This window comes from Chaetodon trifascialis, chromosome 17 (assembly GCF_039877785.1).
Source record: "Chaetodon trifascialis isolate fChaTrf1 chromosome 17, fChaTrf1.hap1, whole genome shotgun sequence".
Taxonomy (NCBI): domain Eukaryota; kingdom Metazoa; phylum Chordata; class Actinopteri; order Chaetodontiformes; family Chaetodontidae; genus Chaetodon; species Chaetodon trifascialis.
Window position 1 is genome coordinate 5,430,871 of NC_092072.1, and position 27,242 is coordinate 5,458,112.

General features: G+C 44.4%; 2 protein-coding genes across 6 annotated transcripts in view; both read right to left on the reverse strand.

Moving 5' to 3' along the window:
* Window positions 1-1,061: 1,061 nt before the first annotated feature.
* Window positions 1,062-4,362, reverse strand: edn1 (endothelin 1). Its single transcript, XM_070984830.1, has 5 exons — window positions 3,958-4,362; window positions 3,518-3,668; window positions 3,033-3,182; window positions 2,676-2,780; window positions 1,062-2,103 (listed from the first exon to the last, which is right to left on the reverse strand). The coding sequence occupies exons 1-5, from the start codon at window positions 4,088-4,090 to the stop codon at window positions 1,965-1,967; spliced, it is 678 nt and encodes a 225-aa protein (XP_070840931.1). The 5' UTR covers window positions 4,091-4,362; the 3' UTR covers window positions 1,062-1,964.
* A 2,583-nt stretch (window positions 4,363-6,945) lies between these two features.
* hivep1 (HIVEP zinc finger 1) overlaps window positions 6,946-27,242 on the reverse strand; it is a 53,495-nt gene continuing 33,198 nt past the window's right edge. For 4 of the 5 annotated variants that reach the window (XM_070983969.1, XM_070983972.1, XM_070983970.1 and 1 more), the window contains 7 exons: window positions 20,161-20,214; window positions 11,528-17,325; window positions 11,285-11,418; window positions 10,974-11,149; window positions 10,182-10,283; window positions 8,924-9,456; window positions 6,946-8,654 (listed from right to left, as the gene is read on the reverse strand). In XM_070983969.1, the coding sequence (XP_070840070.1) occupies window positions 7,539-8,654; window positions 8,924-9,456; window positions 10,182-10,283; window positions 10,974-11,149; window positions 11,285-11,418; window positions 11,528-17,325; window positions 20,161-20,214 (7,913 nt within the window). In that variant the 3' untranslated portion in view covers window positions 6,946-7,538. Of the gene's footprint in view, window positions 8,655-8,923; window positions 9,457-10,181; window positions 10,284-10,973; window positions 11,150-11,284; window positions 11,419-11,527; window positions 17,326-20,160; window positions 20,215-21,295; window positions 21,327-27,242 lie in introns of those variants that run through there. The other variant, XM_070983973.1, reaches the window with a different exon arrangement.

A 27,242-nucleotide genomic window follows, 5' to 3' on the forward strand; every position in this document is an offset into this window, starting at 1 on the left:
TTAGGGTATTTTGGGGAGAAATGGTTTTGCTGTCTACTGAAATCCATGTTTGGTGGATTACGCGCTCGTCTATTGGCTGAGAAACTTCTCCATCTTGGTCTAAAATGTATTTTAAAACTGATTTGATTATCTCAGAAATACACTTCCTGTAAAGTTGGCTTTTTTTATGATTTGGTGTGTTCTTTTTGGCAGCTCCAAAAGTGGCTGGGTGAGTGATTTACCGGAGCAAAATGAAGCTGATTTATGAGCCAAGATGAAATGAAAGATATCCGTGGAAGTGCCAGGAGTTTTGTTTTCAGTTAGAAAGACAGATGCAAGGCCCCTGCAGGAGGAGTGGTGAGAGGTGATTAGGGGACAGCAGCTGTAACCAAAGGCCCTTATCTGCTGTAATCGTCACAAGTGAGAGAGGCCAAGGCAGGTAGTTAAGAGAATAGCGCAAGAGTGAGTCAGGCTTAGTTGAATTTTAGCTGAGTCATTTGTCAGCAAAAGTTGGAAATGCCCGAGTTGGAAGGTGGTAGATATCAAAAGCATTTAAAAACAAAGGTGATCATTACAGAGCAGAAAACAAACACCGCGCTGCATGTGTCTTTGAAACCCAAGCCGCTGGAAGCAGCCTTAAACCCACTCTCAGCTGATTTAGAAATTGCAGTGTAGGCTCTGGTTTGGCACGGAGATGAAAGGGCAGGGTTAGCTCGGTTTTATTGCTCTTTGCCTTGTTTTGTTCCACATCGACTCTTTGTTGTTGTCACCTCTGAATCTGCCTCTCTCCTTTTATCCCCGTAGTCTCTCACATTTTGTCTCACCGGTTTTTCTATTTCATTTGTCAACTTCAGACCCTCTAACTGTGAACCCAGACTGCTTCTGTTGCATCTCTGATCATCAAACTGAAGGTTCTCAGAAGATTTTCAGTGTTTGGCCCATCACTTCCTATACCCCTGATGATCACCTCAAACTTCGCTGTGATCTCAGGTCAATGGTCCGTTTTAGCCTCAAAGATCTGATTCATTGCACATACAATACAGCACAGCACATGAAACAATAAGGACGAAGCAGTCGATCAGTTGATTTTAAATAAAGTGTGTAAAAATTTATTTAAGTTTGGCCAAAATTTGGCACCTTGGTGACAAAACATTTCACAGAAATGACACAAGTGTGATGGACCAATATGGCCATCAAATTACAACATGTCAAAAGAATAAATAAATAGTGGCAAGAATGTACATAGCATATTTAGTGACAACTTAACTTAAATTAGGATAAATGCAAAGATAACCCCAGCAGCTCCTGTACTGCATAGCTCCAATAACCTGCGTCCTGACATACAGGAGACGACCTGTTACATAAAATGCAGTAAATAGTTTCAGTCAGTGAAAAACTGTCTTGTGTAAAGCAGTGACACAAGACACACAATCCCTTCTGTGTTGACGTAACGCTCTGTTTTTGCAACTGTATGAGAAAAAAATGCCATTTTGAAATATAATAAGTAGGACTGCCCTCATCCATATATGGCAGTGATTTTTATTTTCTGTAACAGAGGGATTTATGTGAAATCCTTCTATTAATGTCAAGTTTCTGAAATGGTGTTTGGTGTTTTTTTTAAAGTCCAAAGGAGTAACCGTGTCTGACCCTGACACCTACAAGATCAATGAGCGTCCTTGGTGCGGCAGACCGGGGGCCAAGTCCTCAGTTCAGCTTATCTTCTTTCACCTGAACTCCCTGCATTGTCTCTGACCTCGTTCATCCGTCTGATGAAGTGCAACCAAGTCGAGTTGTAAATGCTCTGCAGCAGACGCCTGGTGACGCCGCAGCCGTGGAGCCAACATGGAGTGAGTTTGCCGGCCTTCTCCGGGCTCTCTGCCGTCTTCTACAGGGCTCCCCACTGGCAGGTGGCTTTAGAGAAGGGCCCATGGTTATGAAAGCCTTTCCCCCTCTGTGTGACAAGGTGCGGAGGTTATCTGTCTCCTTTAGGAGGCCGTGCTCTCGCCCTCCCATGCTCTCGCCCTGTGGCGCTGTCTCGCCCTCCACATCTCCAGCCGCAGGCGGGTTTTCAACGCAGCCCTGACAACTGGAGGCGACGCCTGTTTCTCAATGCTGCGCTTCATCCTGCAGACAAGGACAGACAGCCGTCAGACATCCAAAGCATCGATCTCTCAGGTGATGTAAAAGGTAAACCTAGAGCTGGGTGGATTCACACTGTCACTCACAGTCAAACCGCAAAGTAGGCCAGGTATCAGGAAGAACACACTTTCAAGTGGTTTGAGCAGATTGAAGTTTATGTTTCCGATTATTAATGTGTCAAAGTGCAGGTATGGCGCCACAAACACAGAGTGAGTCTGAAACATGATGGTACATGAGTGCAGCTGTGGCAGGCAGGCTGATGCAGCTTACTTTAGGTAAATTCCATACAATCCTAGAGGTTTTAATGATGCTCTGTCATCATAATATATAGGGGATTCCTTACTTGAGAGTTAATCTCGAAATTTTTGCCTCTTAGACGGGACTGACTTTCTATATCTCAGGTTCACTGAGTTTAACAAATGCAAAAATGATGCTCCTGGGATGTTTTGCCCTACAAAAGACCTCCGTGTTGCGTGAGGTTATAATTACCATGTCCATTTATTTTGCAAATAGAGTTTGAGGTATTCTCCTCCTCCACTGTGAGCGGGTTGTCTTACCTCTTAATCCTGCCCGTGTCGGCTGCCAGCTTGTGCCTGCACGGCGCCTCAAAACAACCATCGCCCTCGGCGGGGCGGATCACCGTGTCTGGCAGCGTCCCATACCTGAGAGCGAAAGCACAGAAAAACATCAGAGCGGGATCACATTACGATTATTCATCGCACAGTTTCGAGACACTGAGGGCCATTAAAGAGACAAAACTTGCCCTCACATGCGATGGAAACTAGAGCAAAAATGATAGACTCAGGCGAGTTCTATTTCCACTGACAGCAAATATGATCGATGCTCGTCTTCTTGTTGTCATCGCCGGTTCACGAGCTGTTTTGGAGCTGTGATAAAATGCAGGTGACACGTACCTCAGGTGTTTTTCCAGGCGGCAGAAGTTCGCGCAGGTGTTGTCGTTTTCGCGGAAACACTGGCACCGGGGTCCGCTGCTGGTTGCCATGGAGTCCGCGACCGCGCGCCGGGTCCTGGGAGCGTTGCCCAGTCCATAGGAGACCACGCGCCTGGTTGGAACAGCGACAGTTCGAATCAAACAGCGGAAATTAACGATAAAACCCGAACGAGTCGGGCTAAACGTGTTGTGTTTGACCGTCAAATGCTTTTAAGTTGACTTATTTTACGTATCGAAGTAAAAGTAAACTGCAGTTTACTCTCAGTGAAACCTGCCAAAACTTCGAAAAAACGATACTTTCCTCAAAAACGTTATCTTAACGTTAATGTCTGCTGCTATTCGTCAGTTTATTGTATTTCAACGTGTATCCAATATTTCCAAGAAGCAGTTTATGTAAATAATCTAATTCTGCACTCAGGCTGCTGAAGACAATGAATGGTAACTTACTCAGGCGTGTTGACCCAGATGATGTCCAGGTGGCAGAAGTAGACGCACTCCTTGTCCAGGAAAGTGGCGCAGGAGCAGCGCTTGGTCCGCACATGCCCCCCCTGGGTGGCGGTGGAGGCGGTAGGTGTCTCTCCAGCGGGCGCAGATAGGACTGTAATTAAATCGTCGTTATCAAAACACTGCGTATAAAGCTGTTATTATAAAGTTACATGTCAGGAAGATGCATAAAGCCAACGTGTTATCCGCATAATTGCAGCAAGATTTTGCTCTGCAGCTTTGCAGAGTTTGGATTCACATTTAAACTTAAAAAATAAATAAATTAAAAAAATTAAGTGAGTAAAATATTTCTTATGTTATATATGCAAAATTGATGTTAATGGTTAGGTTAAATCGCTGAAATTAGACACTTTTCAGTTCGGAGGTTAAAAAAAGAAAGTTACCTGTGCAGAAAACCCAGGAGTACATCACTGATAACACGGAAATCAAAACGTTTATATCCATTTTCCAGGCTCTTCTAAAACAAAATATCACCCGGTAAAAGTAATAATCCTCCAGAAGTGGAAAATGAATCATCCGGTGTGCGTTTCGATGATCGTCCTCAGAGATTGACGCAGGAGCGCAGAGTCTGGAGTCTCTCTGTCACTGTGGGCCCTCATGTGCAGCCCTTTGACTTTATACAAGTGCTCCCCACCTCCCCTCCTCCCCCCGCAGAGCCGCACAGCTCTGTCCTTTGGCTTGGACCCAGACAGTGATGTTTGTCAGTCGTTGTCGGCTGATAAGCAGCCGTGCAGGCCAAGTGGAGGACGTGGGTCTGAGGCGGTGGATGGGGGAGACGGCGGGTGACTGAACGCGACCTGAACCATTCTCCCGTCGGACGCTGTGGGTGAGTTGCAGTTACACGTCTCATGCAGCAGGTGGCAGTCAGGCGACAGGTTTAATTTCCCCGTTTTCATACTGAAACATTACAAGGTAGAAGTGTAGAAAGTGCAGAGTTTAAGTATTCTTAAGTGACTCAAATATTACTCAAGTGGAAGTGAAATTACATCTTTTGCCGTAAATTGAAATTGTAGATAGAGTACTTTATGAAGAACATTGAAAAAGACAAGTACATGTTTTTCAAATTACATTTGAGGATGAAAATTGATTTTGCAAGGATGACCTGGTTCAAAAAGCTGCAAACAAAATCACTCAAAGGATAAAACAATGTTAAGAACAGAATGAGGGAAAAATAAACCAGGAACACAGATGATTAACAAAGGAGTCATTAACTGTGAGACTTACAGTACTTATAGTACTTTTGAATTTAAACTCACAAATGAGGGAGCAAAGAAAATAAGAAAAAGAATACGACAAAAAGCCAACAATGAAAAATAATTTGAACTTTGAGAGCCAGCCCACTCTGTGTGCACACACTGCTGCAGAGAGGTCACCTGGTAGGAGGGCAGTTTGTCCTTGGCATGATCAGAAGAACTGAGCTGGAATAGAAAATAAATAAATAAATTTAAAAAAAGCTAGGTTTAATGCACCTCATTTTCTGTCCCTAAGAATATAGTATTATAGGGTTAAAATGTAAGTTAGACCCAACATTACATAACCAGTGCAAACATTTTTACCTGTAGTCCGTTTAGAGCAGGATAAACACTGCGACTGGTAATTAATTGGCATGAGCTGGATGAAGTGCCTTATTAATATATAAAAATCAATGTTTTTAGTGTACAAAGTTTTGCAGCTGGTCCTGTGCCTTGTGCTCCACAGCTGCTGTGTTTTATTAATTGATGAATGATTACCAGAAGTGCAGACAGGCACCAGAGTGCCTGTTTTAATCTAATGGTTTCCCTCCACCACCAGCTGTAATAAACTGTGGAAACTGAGGAGTACTTCATTTCCCTAAATCACATATTCAGAGCCACTTTGCTGTGGGCTGCGATGGAAAATGGACCTTGCTTATGTGCGTGTGTTGGTGTGCACATGCGTGTGCATGCATGCTCAAAGTGGAAAAGTCTTAGGTGAAGTATCCTGACATGCTGTGGCTCTAAGGCCCCTAATCAGAGGCTGGTGTTAAGAGTTTCCACTGGCCAGGAACAGCTTGTGCTAATGGCACGAGGTCAGGACAGAAACAGCAGAGCAGCATTAGAGGCAGGTTTATAATGTTTCTGTTAAAATGTGGACGCTTAAGTTTAGTTTAGTGAACCATGCGGCTGCTGGGATGTTAAGAGAGATTTGTTCTCACCATCCAGTGTAGTTCATCACTTCATCAGCCTGCTTCTTGTTTTCTCAGCACTAGCAGATAATGACCTCCAGGGGTCTCTGCTTGCTTTACTATGGCTTCCCCTGCAGGTTTCAGTCAGCCCTGTGGGAGGAGGGGATACAGTGATGGGGTCTGTACTTGAGATGGATGAGTCACTTTCTGAATGGGATGGAACAAGGAGGTTATCACTGTAAAGCCTCTTGACATGAGAGAGAAGCTTCCCTCATTGAGGCCAGATTGCTATGTTTGGGCCTGGTCCTCTGAGAGCTCTCCACCATGACTCGTCTTGTACAGTAGGTGCAAAATAAAGCAAATATAATGTATTAACTGCCACTCATTTGATTGGCAACTAAATAAGTGGTATCATTGTGATGATGAAACGAGCACAAGATTGTCTCCTGAGGATTAAATCTAAATGATCTCTGCTGGACACTGTGCCACCCTTTGTTGTAAGCGGATGTTGAAGGAGGTTGCATTGTTTTCCTGTATACAGCATGGAACTCTGACATTATTCTTTCGTCATGTAAAACAAATAAGTGATACTGCAATTCCTCCCTCTGTTGAGTGTTGTGAAAAGGTTAGAAAGCAGACCCACCTTATATAATCATAATAGTAGTGAAGGAGCCAAAGTCTTACCAGTTGGGACAATCACAACCTAACTGGCGATTTATTTTAAGCATTGGAAGTCACCGTCATGTCCAAAGCTGTTTGGGCTCTGCAGAGAACGTCAGGGAGTGTCGATGGTTCAGACCTTGTCCATTTGCTGTAGATGGTCAAAGATTAACAATTGGCTAGAGAGTAACTTGTGATCTATTCAAAAGATTGTGCACAAATGTTAGTCATTAACTATCCAAACTTATGATTTAGTGTATGCATTTTGTTGCTGTGCATGCAGATTTGTTTTCTGTTGATCAATTGTTGAATCTGATGTTTTGATATGGAAAATGTGCCACCTATATATATAATACATATAATCAACAGCAAAATAGATGTTAAATATACGTTCATCGTTCATAACGACATACCGAAACGTACAGAATTGATTTCACACCAGTTCAATTCGATTATTAAAATGAATCATATAGCCTAAGATTGTGAATGGATACTAATCAATGTGCAGTTCAGAGCCCATCTTAAAACACGTTTCTAATGTTTAACTGACAAAATACAGTGACGCCACTTTAATGTTTGTAAACAAATGTTTACTCATACAGTTAAGAATATTGATACAGCAATGTAAAGCTACCATAATGCACATACCTATGGACTTATGAATCATAATGGGCACTAGATGGATTATAATAAATAGTTGAACACAACATCTGTACACAGAAACATTGCCCCATAATCCATAGAAATGTACATATACCAGTACAACATTTATAATTCCATAAATTTACGAATGACAACTTCTCCAAAATAAAACTGATATCCTCCATTGTTATGCCTCTCTTTACTTCTATTTTTTGAAATAAACACAAGCAACTACTGAATTTATAAGGAATTATGTACAGGTTCCTAAACAAGAAACTCCATAAAAGGCACAATTGTCTATACAACATGTACAAAAAAAAATTATCTGGAGTTGACAAAAAAGTAAAAATAAAATGATTGGTCATCATTATAATTTTCAGATGATTGCACATACAATATGAATGTCAGCATCTGTGCTTTGAAAGGTGATTTGTGAAGAAACAAACCCCTGAAAAGTGTTTTCAGTCTTACAAAGTGACAAGAATTACAAAAAGAGAACAAGAGCTTTCCACGGGGTTTTCAGGTGGCAATGACCAGTCTGTCTTCATCATCACTTGATACCTCATTATAGTCATCAACTGCCTTCTGCCAGCTGGTCACTGGCGGTGGTCTTGGAGGTGCAGGATCACTGGCTCCCTCAACTGATGACTCCTTAGCACTGTCTGCTTGGCTCTCAGGAGCTGGTGATCGATGCAGCTGTGGGGATTTATCCCTTTCTTCCCTGACAACAGTCTGTGTGAGCTCTGTTCTGCTGCTGCCTCCAGGGCTAGCCCTGCTGCCTGAGGTCACTTCTGGACAGCTGGTGACCTTCAAAGGGGCGGGTGGTGAAGCAGACATGCAGCTCTGTGAAGAACCAAGCCCATGTTCACCTTGAGATGGTTGTGCTTCTGGGCTGCCCTGCCTCTCTGAGGATCCAGGGAGAGGACTAAGGGTGGAGAGAGGGCTCAGAGAAGGAATGATGGCAGGCAGGGCGATGTTAACTATCTGCAGACCTGGTACATGTGTCTGGGGGCCGGTGCTGCTTTGGGTGGTGGGATTGGCAGCTAAAACCTGCAGCCCAAGAGTGGCGTTGAGGGTGAGCCCTTGCTGGTTCAGCAGCTGGGTGGATGCAAGGCCTGTGTTGGTCAGCCCCATGAGGTTAAGTGTCTCCAGACCTACTGGCTGTATTGTTTGAGCCTGCAGGCCAGTGACCTGCCCTAGGGGGAAGCAGGGCACAACACTGCTGATTGGTTCCTGAACCACAAGTGGCTGGGTTTGTAAGCCCTCTTGTTGGGGTGGAGTGTTGGGAGCTGGTAATGGGCTTGTGTTTCTGTGGATGACGCTCACTGCTGGGATGGTGAGCTGGACAGGGCCAGCCTGGATTGGTACGAAGGTGGAGTAAGCTGCCAGGCCAGCAGGCACCAGCTGGATCCCCCCAACTGGGACCATGCTGTAAGAGGAGCGAGAAGGCTGCTGGGAGTGCAGGGGCAAGTGACTGAACAGGTGGGTCTGGGTGTCTGTGCCTAGTGTTTGGGATATCCCCTGTGGGGGAAAGTGCATGGGACCTTGAGAAGCATAGGAAGAAGTCTGAGTGCTCCGGTCCACTGGTATGCCCGATTCACTGGTTGCCAAAGCGGGAGGGGCAGAGGAGGTGTCCTGTGAAAAGAGAGATAGAAAAAAATTATTTCTTGACTCAGTTTTGGCACAAGCCTAGCAGATTTCAAGAGGTTAAGATGGAATGGTATTTAGATCGATCCACCAAGCCTAATCAGAATTAATAACATTATTCACCTTTTTCAAAGCATTCACAGGAGCTTTGTGGAAGTGCCTCGCATGCAGGATTCAATGTAGGGGTATGGATAGGAAAAAAGTGAGGCAGGCAGGGAGGGGTGGAGAGAGACACAATGAGAATACATGGGTCTCACCTGGCCTAGCTTGGAGCCCTTGCCTGGCACTGGGGGACTAGGGGGCACATCAAAGTCAGGGTAGTCGATGGACATCTGCCTGCATGGTGACACTGGGCTCATCATGTGCACTGACTCTGTGTCTGAGGTGTAGGAGTCTGATGTGGCGGCAACAGGTGGAGGAGAGTAAGGGATAGGCATTATGTTGCAGCAGGACCCAGAGATGGATATCTGCTTGCTCAGGGACACAGGGCTCATCATGGGGACCGATTCTGAGTCTGATGTGTGGGATTCAGGAGCTGGAGGCTGGGAGAGAGGTAAGGAGACTGAGCTGATTGACATCTGGGCTAGGAGGGCGCTAGGGGGGACTTCAGCCTCTTTGGAAGGGATATGCTGTGGGCTGGCAGAGACAGAGGGGTTAGTAGAAAGGCCAGACTCTGCCTGGCTGTCCTCCTCTTCCTCCTCGTTGTCATCATTCTCCTCATCATCAGGGCCATCGGAGTCATCGCCATCTGAATCTTGACGGTCAGCACTGCTCACGTGACTGCGGTCTCCTGTAGATAAGAGAATATGTAAGATGGAAGTCTATTCTTGGCATTCCACCGAACATATGAGTCATCAGAGCTGGTATGAAAATAGATGGGCCCTTTGGTAGTATTGAACCACTTTCATTCATTAAATATCTTCTATTGTCAGACAGTGAGAAAATCCACAGCTAAGAATACAATTCAGTGATGTTTTGTGCTGCTGCTGCTGCTGCTGCTGCTGCTGCTGCTGCAGCTGCATAGTTTCACACCCTAGACCACCATACGCCCCTGAGCTCCATCACAGGCAGAGGAGGAAAAACAAATATGCTCTTAGAGACTGGGACCATAGAATGCTTTCAGGCAGCTTCTCTCTCCTTTTTTCTAAAATTAGACGCAGCAATTTCCTCTTTCTAAACGCTGTGCATGCCGCCCACATGCACTTTGAGTTAACAGAGGAAGAAGCTGCATTTAGAATTTCTAATTAGACCATGGCAAAGCTATTGATCGACATAGCAACAGAACACAAGCAGGGACAATCCATGTTTTACATCTCATGCCATTAACAGGAGAACTATTTAAAGAAGGGCAATCCTGTTGTTTGAAACAAAGCAAATGGGGTAAACAAGTCCCCAAATGTAATAGGTGCATTAAGTCACTGTTACATTTGTAACAATATACTGTAAATAAACCCCTGAATTTACAGAGAACTGTATGGCTTATGTTTCCCTCTTGGCTTGTCTTAACCACTGTACCTGAGTCCTCTGCATCCTGATCCTCAATGAGACCCTCAGGAACTCCCATCTCCATGCATTTCTTACTGTGGGCCTTGGATTTCATGTGCTTGGTCAGATTTCCTGCAAGCAGAGAGGCAGTGAGGTCTTACGGGTGGGTAGAGCTCGAACAATAGCACAGAAGGAGTTTATGTAAGAGAATGCGGTCTTTCAGCAAGCTGTATGTAAAGGGTGAGTAACTGATAAAGACATTTTTAAATGAATGTGGGTTGCTCTGACACCAAGTACTGTTCTGCAGTGTGGCGTGGGTAGGCAAGTTCGATAAAGAATGGTGAATCATGCTGTCTTGGTTTAAGAGATGGTGGAGCAACATCTTTAATTTAATAGCTCTTACAATTAAGAGCTGAACTGTAGCAGTTCAAGGCTATATATTAAAAACACATTGTCTCAAATGTAAATTGTGGTGAAACAAATTGTATGTTCAGATGTTAAATCAGTATATAATTTTATTATTACAACACCACTATATTCATCATGGTGTTCAGTATGTGTGTGTATATCTCCTGTATGTTAAAGCAATTGTTTTCCCATAGATGGTTAATGCCTGCATCATTACATTTACTATATTTATCTTCGCTAAGAATACATTCCAAATTATTTTTAGAAAGTGTTTCATATATTGATTTGATTTTGTCTAACTGATTTTTGTGAAAGCACTGAGATCCACACATCTGACTGCATTTCTTCTTGGATGAGAAATATTGCATTTATCATCTCAATCATATCATGATACAACAACAACTGAGTTCTAACCTTTGGTCTTAAAGGAAAAGTTGCAGTGGACACAGTGGTATGGCCGTACATCGGAGTGGGTACGGATGTGTTTGCGCAGCATGCTGGGCTTCTTGCAGCGGATCCCACATTCCTCACAGATGTATTTACCGCGACCACGTCCACGTACGTAAACATACTCCTCATTGGATTTGTACCTGGGGGGTTGCGATAGAACCATGAGGGACACATAGATATAGGAAGGCAAACACAGAAAACCAGACAGGTACGATTTCTCAATGTAAAATAATACAAAATGAATTAATCGCCTCATGAATAGTTTTGAATCATACCCGCCATCAAATATTTTGACCCGCCTTGGTTCTGTTTTAGATGACATGTCCTTGTCTGACTCATTGCTGGTCTGACTTTCTGGTTGCACTTTACTTCTGGTTTCAACAGGTGTAGACTTTTTAGTAATTGGCACCTGCAGTTAAAAAAAGTGATTGATGTATTTAATTATCTTATTTCAAAAAAAGGCAGCAATATAAGAAACATTTTTGAGACAGCAAACTTTACAGAAAATTAGTTCTTACCCTTGGCATGACATCTTTCAGCTTGCCTGAGTAAGACAAGATATCAGATTTTCCACTAGTTCTTATGGCCGATGTGTAGTGTATCTTCTTGGAGCTCTGCTTGGAGTCAAACAGAGACATGACAACCTTGGTGGGCAACCCAAGTGGGTTATGATTGTTGGGGTTGACTGTCCAGACAGCATATGCTGAAGTCTTTAGGTCAGTCTGTGGAACATGAAGAGGTTTCCGCTTCATCAAGAAACACCATGTGAAAGTGGTGGCAGTCTTCAGGCTGGGGAACGACAGGCGGTGACTATCCTTTGTGTTAACCATGGACACAGATGTGGTCAGTTTCATCTGACCACCATGGAAACTGGAGGGCCTAATAGGAGATTTGGCAGGAGTCCATCTCTGTTCCTCAGGTTTCTCTTGGGGCTTCAGAGTATTATTAGCTGGTATGGAGTTGCCTTGGCTACCAGGTGTAGTATGCAGGGCAGGGGCTACCTCCTCAGGAATAATAATACTTGTGTCTTTTTCTAGCCCAGTGCTGTCAGGTGACATAGGCTTAACATCATCAGTAGCCTGGGAGTCCTTCTCCCCATCTGTTTTAACCTGTGGCAGAGGTGGGGCCTCAGTTTCAATGGGACTGTCCACCGGTTCAGTTGTGCAAACCTGTCTGACAAGTGTTAGCTTCCGCTGCCGGGTGACCTCTGACATCTTGGAATTAAGATAATTCACAGACCTGCCATCAGTTAGGCAGGCCACACCATGCTCATCCTTAGCTCGCTTTTGATGCTTTTCCATGTAGATGTCCAAGCTGTTGGCAGGTGACAGCATTCGTTTACTTGAGGCAGTGGGTTCCTGCTGTGGGCATAGAGTTACTGATGCCAGTTTCTGTGTACAATGTAAAGACCCAAGAGAAGGTGCCTGTTCTCCAGTATGGTTATGAGTGCCAACTGCTTGTGTTTGAGTCCTGTCCTTCTTTGCGCTTAGTACAGCATGAGTATCACTATCGACACTGTGAGTGGATGAAAGGCTATTTTTATTGGACACAGAGGGAGCAGGTTGCATCTGCTCATGAGTTATGAGGATCTGTGGCAATGGTACAGCACCTGCTTGGGTCTGGTCAAATGGGTCCCTTTGCTGTTCACCTGACAGAACAACAGTCTGTGTCTTAATCTCAGGGGCCTTTTGATGGGGTTGACCAACATATACATTTTGGAGTACATCTGACGATTTTGAAATGCTCAACATTGGACTGGCAATAGGTATTGTTAAAACTGGCAAGGCTATCTGAGTTCCCGGTGTGCTGGAGAATGAAAAGGTTTGGCTTGCTCTCAGAGCGGGACACTGCAGTTGGTATTTGGGCACAAAACATTTCTTTTCTTCAGAGTCGGCTGGTTTGTTTTGGACATTCTCGCGACACACTAAGATCTGGCTCAGTGGCTGTTGTATCTTTTGGCATATTTGAACCCTTGATGTTTGATGCCAAGGGTGCGGAAGGCCATGAACCTGAGGCTGCAGAGTTGGGCTACCCAAATTAATGCTCTGCACCATTTGTTCATTCTTTTGCAAGGGTGATTCTCCAGTATGCAGGACAAAAGGCTGAGCCATGGTGCGCCTATTGGCAATGTGTATCTGCTGGGATCTATTGTGAGTTAAAGAGCTAACATTTGTAATGGGAGGTTTGTCAAGAGGTATGACTTTCCGAACAGGCTGCTGACTCTCTGGGCCTATTTTTAAAGACATTTGGCGAACTAAAGGCCCCCTCCTCCTTTCAATAAGTGGCACCTGGGAAACTTGGGAGATTTGTCCACTTTTTGACTGCCCCATAGGTGACAGAGATCTGCTGGGAGATACATTGCCACAGTCAAAGGACTTGCTACGGTAGTCACATGAAATCTCAACAGAGGGTTGAGTACAAGTGATCTGTTCAGATGCAGCACGTCTCATCATTCCAGGCACACCAAGGGTGTTGAGGGTGGTTGGCAAGCCTTGAGACTCTGCAATTTTGGTGACACACTCCCCTCTAGAAGGACTCTCTGACCTAGATGGTTCATCTCTGTCAAAAGAGGCTGAGATGCTGGAACAACGAGAAAGACTACTGTCCCTGCTGAGGCTTCGCGAGAGGCTGGACTCAAAACTGGATTCACCTGAGGAGTGGTCCATTTGAGCAAGACGAATTCTCTTCTTTTTTGGCGGAAGTTTCTCTGCTGGTAACTTTGACAAACTCTCACTTCTCTGGGGCCAGCTGAACTGATCTGCAGGCTTATCTGGTGGCTCAGTAGTCTGTGTTTCATGCTCTCTGTCAGGCTCTTCTGTGACCAGAATCTCAGGAACTTGGATGTTATTTTGGCGAACCAGACGAGACTGATGGACAGGCGTGGAGTTTTCACCAACTGCTGCTACTATGCCATCAGTGCATTGCTCCTTCCTATGTTTTCCATGGTCAGCACTCTTAGGTTTGGATATTTTTTCATGGTAACTGTCAGCAGAGACATTTGCTATTGCATCTGTTTTGAGCTTGTTCTGGGAGTCCTTCTCCATACTATCAACGGGAGAGGCCCTATCAATAGATTCAGTCTCAAATGAATTGGGTCTGCTGAGAGAGTTGGTGTGTCTAATGACTGAAGTACCGCTGCCTTGTCTCTGCAATTCTCCTTTAGTAGAGGTGCTGATCTGGGTCTCTCGTATTGGTGAAAGTCTGGAATCAGAAGTATTAATACCTCTTGCTACGAGCTGTATCTGAGGTAGCTTTGACTGGTTGTTTTTGGGCTGTATATCTACTATTACATTATGCTGAGAAAAAGTTCGACTTCCCGGAGCTGTTGGTAGCTCGAAACTAACTGAACAAGGTGGAATGGTGTCAGTAGGAGACTGATCATCCTCATCTCCAACACTTTTCATTTTCCTTCTCTTCCTAATTGATGTCTGTTGATCAAGTATTCCAGAGCCACTAGTTGATCTAGGGACTAAGGGCTGCAGTATGTTAACGTGAAAAACATCTTGATCAGTTTCTTTAACAGTGACTGGCTTATTTTTTGGACCATGAAGCTCAGAGCAATAGAATTTCTTATGAGTTTCAAAATTCTCTAACTTTCTGTACCGGTTCCGACAAGTTTCACACTCATACATTGTGCCTTTATTCTGTTGAGGCTTTCTGTTCCTGTCCTGATGGTGCTCAAAAGATCTGCTTCTTTGCATCAGCTCTGTGGAACTACTTGGACCATGATAGCCCTCATCCATGGAGCGAACAGAAGGGAGACCATGCCCCTCACTTGTGGAAAAGTCCTCCACTGCGGCTTGTCTGACTAACATACGAGAATGTATTGCTGGATTTGGAGTTGATGGAGCTGATGAAAATACATCATCATTCAGTGAACTAATTTTGTCATCAAATGACTGACAGATTCGCAAAGGATGGGGAAGGGGCGCAACATTAAGGGGAAGAGCAGAGTGTCCTGGTGTAGTAGGCATTGAGTTACTCCTTGTTATTGGCAAACAATCCATTGGCGGGTATTGAGAAGGTACAGAGAGAAGAAATACTGGCTTTGATTTATCTGTGGGAGTGAATGGGGACTTGGGGATATCTGAACTGGAACTTGACCTTCTTCCCATTGGTTTAAGATCAAACTGGAAAGAGTCTTTAAATATGTATGATTTAGGGGAATCTATGCTACCTCTTCTTGAGAGAGATGTCCTCCTTGGCTTTACACTGTCCAGCTGCTTGTTGTCAACTACTGCCTCATTATCAGATATCAACTTTGAAATTCGTTCTTCGAGAGACAGTGCTTTGACTTCTAACGGTGGACGCATCTGTCCTTCTGAGGCCCGTGACCTTTGTTCAGCTGCTACATGCATTACTGTGGCAACCACAGGAGGGACATTGGGAAGAATATTCTTGGCCGTGTCAATGTCCACTGGTGGAGTTATCTTAACAAATGGACTGGGAGGACTCATGGCCTGGTCAGCACTTTCAGAACGTGAGAAGTAGCCAGAATCTGTACTTCCCAAACTGCGGGGACTAAGTAGACACTTAATCTGTTGCTGTTGAGAAAAGTCTGTTGCTTGTTGCCTCTGAAGCTGAGCATGTCCACCTAACAGTGGCGACTTGCACTGTTGGTCTTCATCTTCACTCACAGTATCCAGTGAGGGATTAGTACCATCCACCTCTTTAAGAGAAGACAGGACTGTGATGCTTGATCTCAGATTGGCAGTCTGGAACTCTCGTTGCCGTTGTGCAGCAGCTTGCTCAGGTGCTGTACCTGTAACTCTTGGGCTGTCTGCCCTCAGAGGAGAGACATTAACTGGGTATACAACAACTTTTGGAAGGGCAGCTGTCACTCTGGGCTCATGAGCCCTCTGACCAGTGGCTGGTTTAATTGACTCAAACACAGCTGATGAGTCAGCTTCCCCATGGCTTGCTTGGGTTGTACCTGCACTGTGTAAACTATTTTCAGACAAAGCTGCCACACTGCTCTGTGATGAGTCAGGGTCCAAGTCTGCAGTGCTACCTTCCTCATCACTGTCCCCACTCTCTTCCGCCTCTGAGTGTGTACCAAGGGCTTTGTCAGATTCTTGAGATAACGATCCACCTCCAGATTCAGAGCGTGCAATGAGACCCAGTTTTATGGCATGAGCATGTGATTTCTTGTGCTTGTACAAGTTACTCTTGGTTTTGAATGAGAAGCCACAAGTAACACAAGGGTATGGTCTTTCTCCTGTGTGAGACCTGATGTGTTTGAGCAGTACACTGGGTTTTGCACATGCCCGGTTGCAGTATTCACAAACATATTTTCCTGGCTTCTTAGGCTTTTGGTCCTTGTAAACCTGTTCAGCACCAAAGTTCATTACGGTGGTCATCTGAACTTGATTGCTGCCAGGTGTAACTGGGACCTGAATGGTGCTGGGAACACTTGCTGAGAGGGACTGGCATGTGTGCACAACTGGTGGTTGGCTTTGTGGCAAAGTATTGGTGCCTGATGGAATAGGTGCATGAGTTATAGTGGATGGTCCAGTGTTAAAGCTCATGTGCAAACTTGGCTTTTCTGGATTTGAAGCAACAGGAATAAAATGCGGAGTAGCAAGTGGAGAGGACTGCATGGGAGTAACTTGTGTAGATGTCTGCCCATTTCCTTGTAGTGGTGCTGCAATGCCAATAAAGTTACCTTGTTTGTCAATATAATAAGTCTGCATATGGGAATGTTGGGCCTGGAGACCAACATTGACAGCTGGCATTGTTAATTCACCACTAGATTGAGCATTAAGAGTGGGTGCTGGTTTTCCAATGGTCTGCAAGGAGTTTTTCCTTTCAGCCAGTGTACTAAAGTCAGGCTCCATGGCCTTAAGTAGAACATCAAGTGGAGCACTGCTGTGGTAAGGATCTCCTTCAAAGCTGGGTTCGTGGCTCTTGCTGTCTTTGGGCTGAGACACTTCAGCAGTAATCAAGGAGCCCTCTTCACCATCAGTGGGCTCAAGTGATGGTGGCCTAGAAGATGTCTCTTCCTGTTTCAGCCTTTCAGTGTTGGTGGAAGTTGACCCCTTGTGAGGGGAAGCTGCATCCAGTTGAGCATATTGTGGGTCTCTTTTCCCACTGGGTGATGTTGAAGGATTGTGGGAAGGACTGTTGGACGAGGAGCAGCAAGACAGTGTAGCTTCCTTGGATGGTACTCTGTGGAGTGTCGTTTCAGATGTTTTCAACTGTAATGGCTTCTTCACTGGAGATTTCGGAATTTTGTCTTGTCGATTCTCTGCAACAACCTTTTTCCTCTTCAGGCCTTTTATGTTATCTGCATTCCTTCGACTGCTTTCAGATATCCCTGTGGAGAAAGAGACACAAAAGAACTGTTGGTACAGTGATGCCATCTTTTTGCAAACTTTTCCCAATAGTCTACCTTATGGGCAGAGTGTGCTTTAAAGTCCATTTTGAGAAAATAAATTCTATTTCTTGTGCTTAGTTATTGAAATTGAAATTGAATATGAAATTAATACTACTAAAAAATTTGTAAGCTGGTCAAGAAGACGAGTCAATTATGTAACTTCTTTGAAACATAATTGTCATTCCTAATTTGCATCAACAGTTTAGCATGCAGAAGAAAACAATGGCTAAAATTTTACTCTCCAATAAGGACTAAAAAAAACCTCCATGATTTTATCTCAGATATTGACTGATCAACTATCAAGTCCAATTATGACACTCTTCTGCAAACAGAGGACATGACATTACATTTTTCTCAGACCAAAAAAAGCAAACGAGCAAGCAAGTACTGTCTCATTTACTACAGTATTTTGAATAGATATACAATTTCACCCCTCACTATTGAGAAATTGATTAATTAAATATTAATCCTATGCTACCAAACTCTGGTGACAATTAGGGCTTAACACGGCTGAACACTGTAGACTGAATCAAAATTAATATTCTTGTTTGACTTGCTTTGTTATAGAGCCATATGATCATTCTTCAAACCTGTAATTCAATGCTGATGAACATGCAGAACACTTTAATTATCATACAATTCAATCACATGTTTGATATATAACATTCATGACTGTTATATAAAACAAAACCTTGCACTCAACAGCTGTTTAAGTGTTATAACTTGAATCCAGTACAGTGCATCACCTTCCGTGTTTAATTTCTGAAAAGCTTTCACCAAAGCTGAATGCTTTTGTTGTTTTAATTGAAATTGGAGGGGGATATATTCTAAGATTCAGACACGTCACCCTTACTTTTATTTATTTGCTGTGTGACTAATACCTCAGGGTCCCACGCTTCGTTACGTAAGTAAACGATCATTTTTCCCTTCTTTGCTTTTCAGATCGTCGACATATGTAGGCTTGGTTGATTAGAAAATGTAACAAACAAATCTGAGATGGTGAAGGAGAAACTGCATTCCAGTGCTAAAGCACCGCTGTTTTTAAAAGGGCACACCCATATCATGGTGTCCAGTAATTTGTCATTTTGGCCCTTCAGTCGTGATTCAGGCAAGTGTTTTTTTAGAACATGTTGCATAAGATTAGCAGTGCCATGTCACAGTTTCCTGGCTTGGTAGGTATTTCCCAAGATGAGGTCAGGGTTCCTTTAAAGCCTCTAGCATAATTAGATTGAGAAACGCCTTGTTTTTACATGAGTTAATCCATTCTCCACACAAACATGTTACCAGTGACCATTTAAAGACACGTTGTAACATGCTTTCAAAACAAACCCTGTAAATCTTAATAACTCAATTGAAAAGACTCTTTGCAAAGAAACACATTTGTATAAACCGCGGCTGAAAGACATGGAAAAGGATTAGTCCTTCCTCCCCACGACCGGGACAAGTCTGCAGAGAGATTCCATGACTTCACCACGGCTTTACCACTGCAAAACATACTTCATAAACAAATATTTGTCACTGTCTATCTTCAGCTCTAACTTTCATTGTTAGAGAAAGCTGTAGAGGTCATCTTTGGACTAAAGTAAAATTCAGTCCAATCACCAGACTCTGGCAATCAGTACTGAAGCTTGATATTATTTTCCTGCCCTCTCAGTGATTGCACATTTTAAATTCTGTAACTGCTCGATTAACCATATGAAGGATGTTATTTTTAATGGGAAATAAAGCCTAAATGGTCAAGTGTGAAAGAGCTAGTGAAAGAATTAACTTCTTTTTAAGGGCAGGGATTAACCTTTGACTGGCAGACACGGACATCAGTACCTGCTGTACTGTGAGAGGGGGATTTACATATTCTTATTTTTACTCTTTCTATTTAGCGTCTCTGTCCAATCTTAATTACAGCGGATGATTCAATCAAAGCTTGCATGTTCTGCAAATAAGCGGGGTGTTTTGTTTTGCAGTGTTGCAGTGATGAGGTAAACTCAGCTTAAACAGAGACTCTGAAGCTGCTTTGGCTCAACCAAACTGGTTTTTCTCTTTGCAGTTACATAACAAAGCACTTAACAAAAGAAAATGTTCTTCATGTGGGTTTAATAATGGCATTACTGTCGTGTTACTGCACCGTGCACTGTTCTCTATATGCAAACATTACTGAGTTCATACATCAAATTTAGAAAATAAAAGTGACAAAAAATTTTCTGGATAAAAATATTTAAATCATTAACTGTCTTCAAATTTCAATGTATTGCAGATTGTGAAGGAAGAATTTAATATTCTAATTATGACTGTTAGCACACATTCAGGGTCAGATATTTTAAAAAACAGTGTGTGCCAGCACTGACCTGAAACCCTGCTATTGTAAAATATTCACTCAGGAACGTAGAAGCCACATAAAACTTTAATACTGCACACAGTTTTACTGAAGCAGAAACATTAAGTGTGGTGACTGCTGCAAACATCCAGATGCTTCACAACTGCAACTGGATCTGCTATCGTAACAGCTGTGAACCAAATACTATTAACCTCATTTGCAGGTAAATATAGCAATCAACAGTGGAGTTCAGCTAAAAAACTAAAGCAAAAAGTGATTCACACACAATATAATAAATATTTTTTGTACCAAAAAACCCCCCCTTCACATTCCAGGCGAGTGAATTACATTTATTTTGTGCTTTTAGTGAAAATCTCGCCAGATGATTCATTTCATCCCCTTTAAACTACCAGGTGGTGAATAAGAAAACAAATTCAAACACTCAAAGTTAAAATATCACTTACCTTTCTGTGAGCCTTTGGGGTCTTTAAGCTCTTTCTGTGCCTCTTCAATTTTATCTGTAAGACAGCAGCAGAAACCATTTTCAGCACAGAGGACAGTGCTGCACAGATGCAAACAGACTCTGGCTCCACAGCGAAGGCAGCGCTGAATGTAACTAATGATGCCGGGGATGCTTCCCACTCGGCTGCAGCGGGATGAAGGTCTTTCAAATGAAAAACAGATATTCTTCCACAGCTGAGAGAGAGCGCACTATTCCATTATGGAAACTACTGTAATCATGAAGGGGGCAAGCCTGTGTGCACACACAATAACACAGCCATGCAAGCACACTCACTTAAAGAAATAACAGCATGAGTATGATCTACAGATTAAGTTTGCAAGGAAGTCAATATGGTGGGTTCACTCTCATTATCAGAGCAGCGCTAACCCACAGATCAATTTGCATATCGAAATGTCGTTTACACCCCTCAGGGAAGACAAACGCGTCTCAATCATCACCCACAATCCAGCAGGTGAATAACCTGCTTCTGTGTGAAACATATGGATGTGTGGGAGGTGGCAGAATATTCGCTGTGTGTTACTGTAATCAATATTAATTATACACGCTGCTCAATGTGGCATGAATGGGTTATATGCACAGAACAGAGGGAAGAGGTAAACCCCCTGTGGGAGGAGGTGTGTGCAGCATGAATGTGTGAATACATGTTCAAGGCTCATTAGTTTTGCTTTTCAATAAAAGATTAATTCACAGTTTAAACAGGTGAAATTATAAAAATCAATAAAAACATCCTTTACAGTGCAAACTCCAGACAAACAGTTTGTTTTCTTATTAAGTTGAGGGGATGCGGTGCACCATCAGCAGCTTTTTCATATTTTCTCCCTGTTTTTCTCTCCACTTTCTATTACGTGAAACATGCTGAGCTCCCACACGACAGTTTTGTTTACTGTAAACTACCATAATCAGTTTCTTCTGGTTGCAGGAAACAGCAGGGTTTTATGCAAAGGCATAAAATACGGGCAAATAACTAATCTTTATTTTTTCTGTGTGCGTAAATCAGTAAAAACAAAAGCAAAGGGCCTCCTACATGTGCAAGTGTGCGTGCAACACATTAACAGCAGAGGCAAACGGGTGATTACTGGAGAAGCAGAACATGTTTCTGCCTCCATGTCCATGGAAACTAGATGGAACAAATAAACCCTCTGTGGATTTTCTGCCCTGCACATGACATGAGAGTGGAAGACAAGTCCTCAAGGACCAATGGTAACAATCTTGTCCTAGATTGCACAAATGTTAATGGAGGGTGAAAGAGGATGTTCTGTGGTTCCCAAAATCACAGTGCAATGCCGGGAATACAGGGAGGAGGGGCGAACACGAGAGGGCCAGAGAAGAGGTCAGTAGATTATGTCATCATATGTGTGTGTTACTATAGTCACACCCTCCTCCATGTCTCTGTTTCTCTGTATATCCCAGGCACACGCCACAGATTACATAATGCGTCCCCACCCCTGCGCTGCCGTGGAGCAAAACAAAGGCACCCTGCCAGCAGAAACACAGCAACCGAGGCTCGTGATGAGAGGGCAGGGTGTTTGTTTATGTGTGTGTCTTTGACAGAAAGGTAGACCGAGAGGAGAGAGGTATGTGACCATGTGAACGCCCTCGACAACAGGAATCAGGTAGGCTGTGTTTTCCTGGCAGTGACACCGTTTTTTTTTTTGTTTTTTCTCCAAACAGAGAGGATCCCGAGGCTTCGCTCAGAGAAGCCACAGCTCAACCTCACAGCTTCCTCAAGTAAATGACTGTGTTATTGCAAACCAATTTGAGATAATAAATGCTTATTTTGGCGGTTAGAAGATTTGGAGGTAGATTTTTGCGAGCGTGCGCTTCATTGTTTGCACAGCTTGATGCACATGTCTTCTATTAGACCACACTGGCAAACTGGAGCCAAAGTGATTACTGCCCAACAAAAATCTTATTAGTGGTTCTGTATGGTAGGAGAGCTACTATAGATCAGATTGCACCTCTTACATAACAAGCCATAAACAAGACCCCCTCGTGCTGAATGACACCCATGAAGTGAAGCTCCGGAGCGCGGAGGAGAACAGGAAACAGCAGCCCAAATGAGTGGAAAGGGACGAGGCAGCATTAGCCTCAAAAAGGAAATAAAAATATTCCATCCACCGAGCCGAGTCATTAAGAAGGCAGGGAATAATTACAGGCTCGTTCATATTTCCCTCATTATGGCTGCTGGGGTTGCTGAAGGTGGTCTGGGTGATGGCTACATACTTCATCTTCATATGAAATCTGTGCAACTGTCCCGTAACCACAGGAAAACAATAACAGGAATGTACACGAGTGTTGCGCGTTAGCGGTGATGAAAGCCAGAGCAGACTGTGGAGCACAACCACCAAAGGGAGAGAAAACAGTTTGAGGGTGGCGACTACACAAAGGCCCCACTTATTACTAAACTGCTTACAAGTGCGGTCTTAAACAAAACAGTAAAGTCATTTCTTGAACGTTCGAACTCATAAGGACACACTGCAGACAAGCCACACCGATTCTTTTAGCCAGAGCTGAAGCTGCTTCCAACCAATAAATGACACAAGAAATCTGCAAAGTACATTGAGCCTCTTGCCGAAGGGGCTCGATGTGCTGAAGTAGGCTGTATCATAAGCACAAAGACTGTCGAGTGTCTTTAATAATTGAGCAGAATATGACTCAATACACTCGACTAATGTAACTTAAACATGCGGTTGTGAGATTGCATCTTACTCAAAACAAAGAAGAGACTGATCCACATCAGCTGAGTGTGACAGGCCGTTAAAGTAAGACGTGCTGTATGTCATCGTCTCCTCCTTTGTCCACCTGACTCCTCTAATAACTCCTCAGCTCTGCTTGACAACAGTCCTACAAACGTGGGCTCTGGAGAGACGAGGAGAAATGAGTCAAGGTGGCCAACTGCTGATCTCTGATCTGTGCAGCGTGATATATAAGGATATGCGAGGATCAGGCTGTGAGGGGCCGGAGTGGGTGTGGGGAGGGAGTTAGTCTCCTCGCTGATCGCTGTCATGACAACCACAGATCTTTAATACCCCCCCACCCCACCCCCCACGCGCATCTTCCAGCCCACTCCTCTGCGCTGTTAAGCATGAGTGGGAAATGTGATTATTTGTACCCCGAAGGCCAAAGTGACGTCACCGCACAGGAAACGTGCATGCTTTTGAATCCTGCCGCCCACCTGATGTGAATTTACAACCCATCAGTTGGCTGGGGGGGGGGACGCTCAGCAGGAGGGGAAGCCCATCTCAAGTCTATTAAAACGTCTGACAGACAATTATCAGTCAAGACGCGGCCGCAGATACAAACACATGCTAATGAGCTGGAGCGCCGTGTCGCCTCTGGAAAATGGACCTGATAAACCAAGACTGCGTGAGGAACGAGACCCCTGCCTGTCTAATATATAACAGCATTACATTACAGACAAGTGGCAACTTCAATCAACATGGAGCAGCAGCACAACTGCCTGGCACTGGACCCCCCCCAGAGCCCCCTCTGCCTGTTGGCTGACAAATAACCACCGGGCTCCACACACCCTCCTTCCTCTCACTGCCAGCTTGTAACACATTCATATTTTGCTCAACAGCCTGCCCTGCTGGGCCTCCACATGCCAAATGGCGGCCATCAGCAGCATAGTGGCAGCTTTTCATAGAGTCCATATGCACAGCGTTCACATGTTTCAGATGGCCCCGGCCGCTTGGCTCCAGCATTTCCTGCTCGCATCAAAGATATATATTTGGGGTGGAGGGGATGGGACAAGTTGTTTTGCAAAAACAGCATCTGTGGGGGTTGAGGTGTCATCAGTATGCGTGACACTACACCAGTATACCAGCAACAAGCCTGAACAATGCCAGTGGACCACAGCGTGGGCAGATGGGCGTCCACCGGCGATGATGATGGTGTTACAAGTGCTGCAGCAACTCACTTTATCACACCATATTTAAAGTATCAGGACAAATGGCCTCGCATTTAGTTCAGAGAAACACATGCAGTGAAGCGAGGACCAGCCAGGAGGATTAGGTTCAACGTTTGGACGATAGCAGGTCGACGTCTGGGGGCGCTGCCAGCTGGATGTGGACTGCACAGTGTGCACGACACCAGCGCTGTGTTTGCAGAGGGGGAGAGGAGGAGACGAGCAGAGGAGCGATGCCTCAGCAGGCTGAAGATGACGAGATGGGAGTCGGCAGCTGCCCCCTTCTTCCCTGTCACTGTGCGGGAGGGAGATGCAGATTATGTAACTGGAGCACCTCCACCAGCCTGCTGCACACACCCGGCCGTGCACAAACACTAACATCAAACACACCCTCGCACTGGCTGATGCATTCCTAGAACAATCGCTAACGAGGACATTTCTCACTTACATGCAGAGCTGAAACGATACGTCGATTCATCAGATGAGATCGATCAGCGATTAGTTTGATGATTCACAGAACAAAGTCTCCGGACTCTGCTGGTCTAGGTCGTATGTGATAGTGAACTGAAAATCTTTGCATTTCTAATAGTTATATTTGTGGTGACTTCAGGGCATTTTCACTGATATTAAACAGACGAGCAGGTGATTCAATAATAGTTGCAGGCCTTCTTAAATGAAAACTACATCAAAGCTTAAGCAACTAGTTGGGTAATTGTTTAGTTAATAAACATAAAATGTATCCAGTGAATGCTGCTCAGAGAAAACAAGCATTCATCAGACAGAAATGGTCCCATTTTGCAGATTGATCCTGAGTTCAGTTAACTTGATATATGCCAGATTTGTTCATTTATGCAATGACAGTTTTATGTAACATGTAAAAGCCAAAATGTGAATCACTCTGAAAAAAACGCAATCAGGCTTCATATGACAGTGACTGTATCATTAAACAAGGACGTCTCCACGGAGTGATCGTCACAACATCGGCCGAGAGACACGCGAGCTCGGCAGAATCCCCGTCACCTTTAAGGGAAGTCTGTCGAACTTATCTCAGCGTTCCTCCCGTGGCCTGCGGAGGAGACGCTGCGTTTCTGCAGCCCTCAGCAGCTGACCCATGCAATAAGCAGCCATAAGGGTTACTGTCAGCATCTGACACATCCTTTATCTTCACGGACACGCCCGTACAAAGAGGCTCCCGCTGGCCTCGGGGGAGATGAACCGTCTGAAAGCTGAGCCTGAGAGACTCACACAGAGGGCAACTGCTGCGACAGGAAGTACACAACGCTCTGCTCAGTAATCGCGGACAGACGATGATGCAGAGCAGAGGAATCCCCGACATACCGAGTGTCCTATTACCCTGCAGTCTATCATCATCAGCTGGCTGCGAGGGGAGCGCCGTGACTTCCTCTCCTTCCTCACATTAGCTGGACTGGCTCGCTCTATCGAATCTAATCGTCGGGGGGGGGGGGGGGGGGGGTGTAGAGGTACAGATACAGCTGAAATATGTCCAACAGGGAAATGAAGCAGTTTTGATAAGTGATGATCTGCTCACTTCAGCCTCCTAATCGTGATCCTGAGTCTGAGATATTGAGATTTCCTGACAGCAGTAATACATCTTCCACTTGGTGAGAAGAACCACACAACTGCCAACAAACAGCATCAAAATGGCCACACACGTTTTGTTTGCAGCTGGTTTCACTTGTTAGTGAGCAGCTCCACACATAACCCAGGAAAAGAAGCTGACTGAGGTTCTTTAAATGCTGTGACCTCAAGGCGAGCAGCGCGAGTGACCGTCTTTAAATGACAACACGTCGTAGTCTTTCAACCATTTGCTGGTTCCAGCTTTTCTCTGTTTTATGTTGTAGTTAATTGAACATCTTTGTGTTCTGGATTGTTGGTCAATGCCTTCCATACTTTCCTGAAGTCCAGTGTGATGTCTTTAAATGTCTTTTTGTCTGACCGACAGTCCAAAATCAACTAGACACTCAGCAAATCTTCACATTTGAGAAACTGTAACCGGTAAATATTTTGCATGTTCTTGATAAATGACACAAACTTGAAATAAATCAATTATCAGAATAATCTGGGACTCATTTTCTGTTATCAGCTTTTAGTCCGCAGCGCCGACTTCAAAGAATCGAAAGATGGATTTGTAATCTCGTCTTATTTTTACTGAAATCAGAGGCTATCTGATCAAACAAGTTATCTTACAGCTCCTCGTGTTTGGGAAAAATTGGATTTTATATTAAATACACAGAGAAACACGATTATATTAAAAGTACGATACAGAAAAAATATCCCTCTGATACAGAAACGAAAGGTATCCACACGAGACTCGAACATCTTAAAATGATTCAGGAAAACAAAGCACTGAGGCAAGTCCTGCTCGGTCTGCAGCCTGGAGATCAGCTGCTGACTGCTAAGCATCAGGGCGGAGGGTGGAGGGCGGAGGGTGGAGGGAGGGAGGCAGCAGAAGCTCCACTGGGGGAGACTGTTTATGTCCTGCATTAAAAACTGCATGTTGAATAGAAAAGGTGCAGCCAGGGCAGTGAAAGAAACACCGCAGGGACTGACTGCAGCTTCAGCCACCTTTTAATATTGCACGGCTGTAAAGGGGAGAGACGCAGATCCTCCACACAGAGCGACGAACAACGCAGATGTCCGAGCTCCCGTTTTCTACAACAACAACAACAACAACAACAACAACCAGAAGACGAGTTCAGAGTCCTTCCTCTTAATAATTCGTGACGAAGCTGCAAACCCCCGGCGAACAAATGAAATATTGATCACGCTCTCCCTCCTGCACACACGCAGACAAAGACAGTGGTTTGGTTCGGTATCTGCTCAGCACTGCTGCCCCCGCAGGAAACTGTAGGAGGAAGAAGCAGCAGACTGGAGGCCACTGATTATTGGGACTGCGTGGGCACCCTTGTGAAAAATTGATATAACGAGAAACCTACTGGGTGGGTAGAACAGTGTGTGTGTGTGTGGGGGGGGGGGGTTTAGTGGTGCAGGCAGAGCTGCAGCTGAATGTGAACATCACCCTCTGACACCTTTTTCAGACCGCACTCGTTTAACCTCCCCCCCCAAAAAAATCTGCCTGCACCAAAACAGAGGAA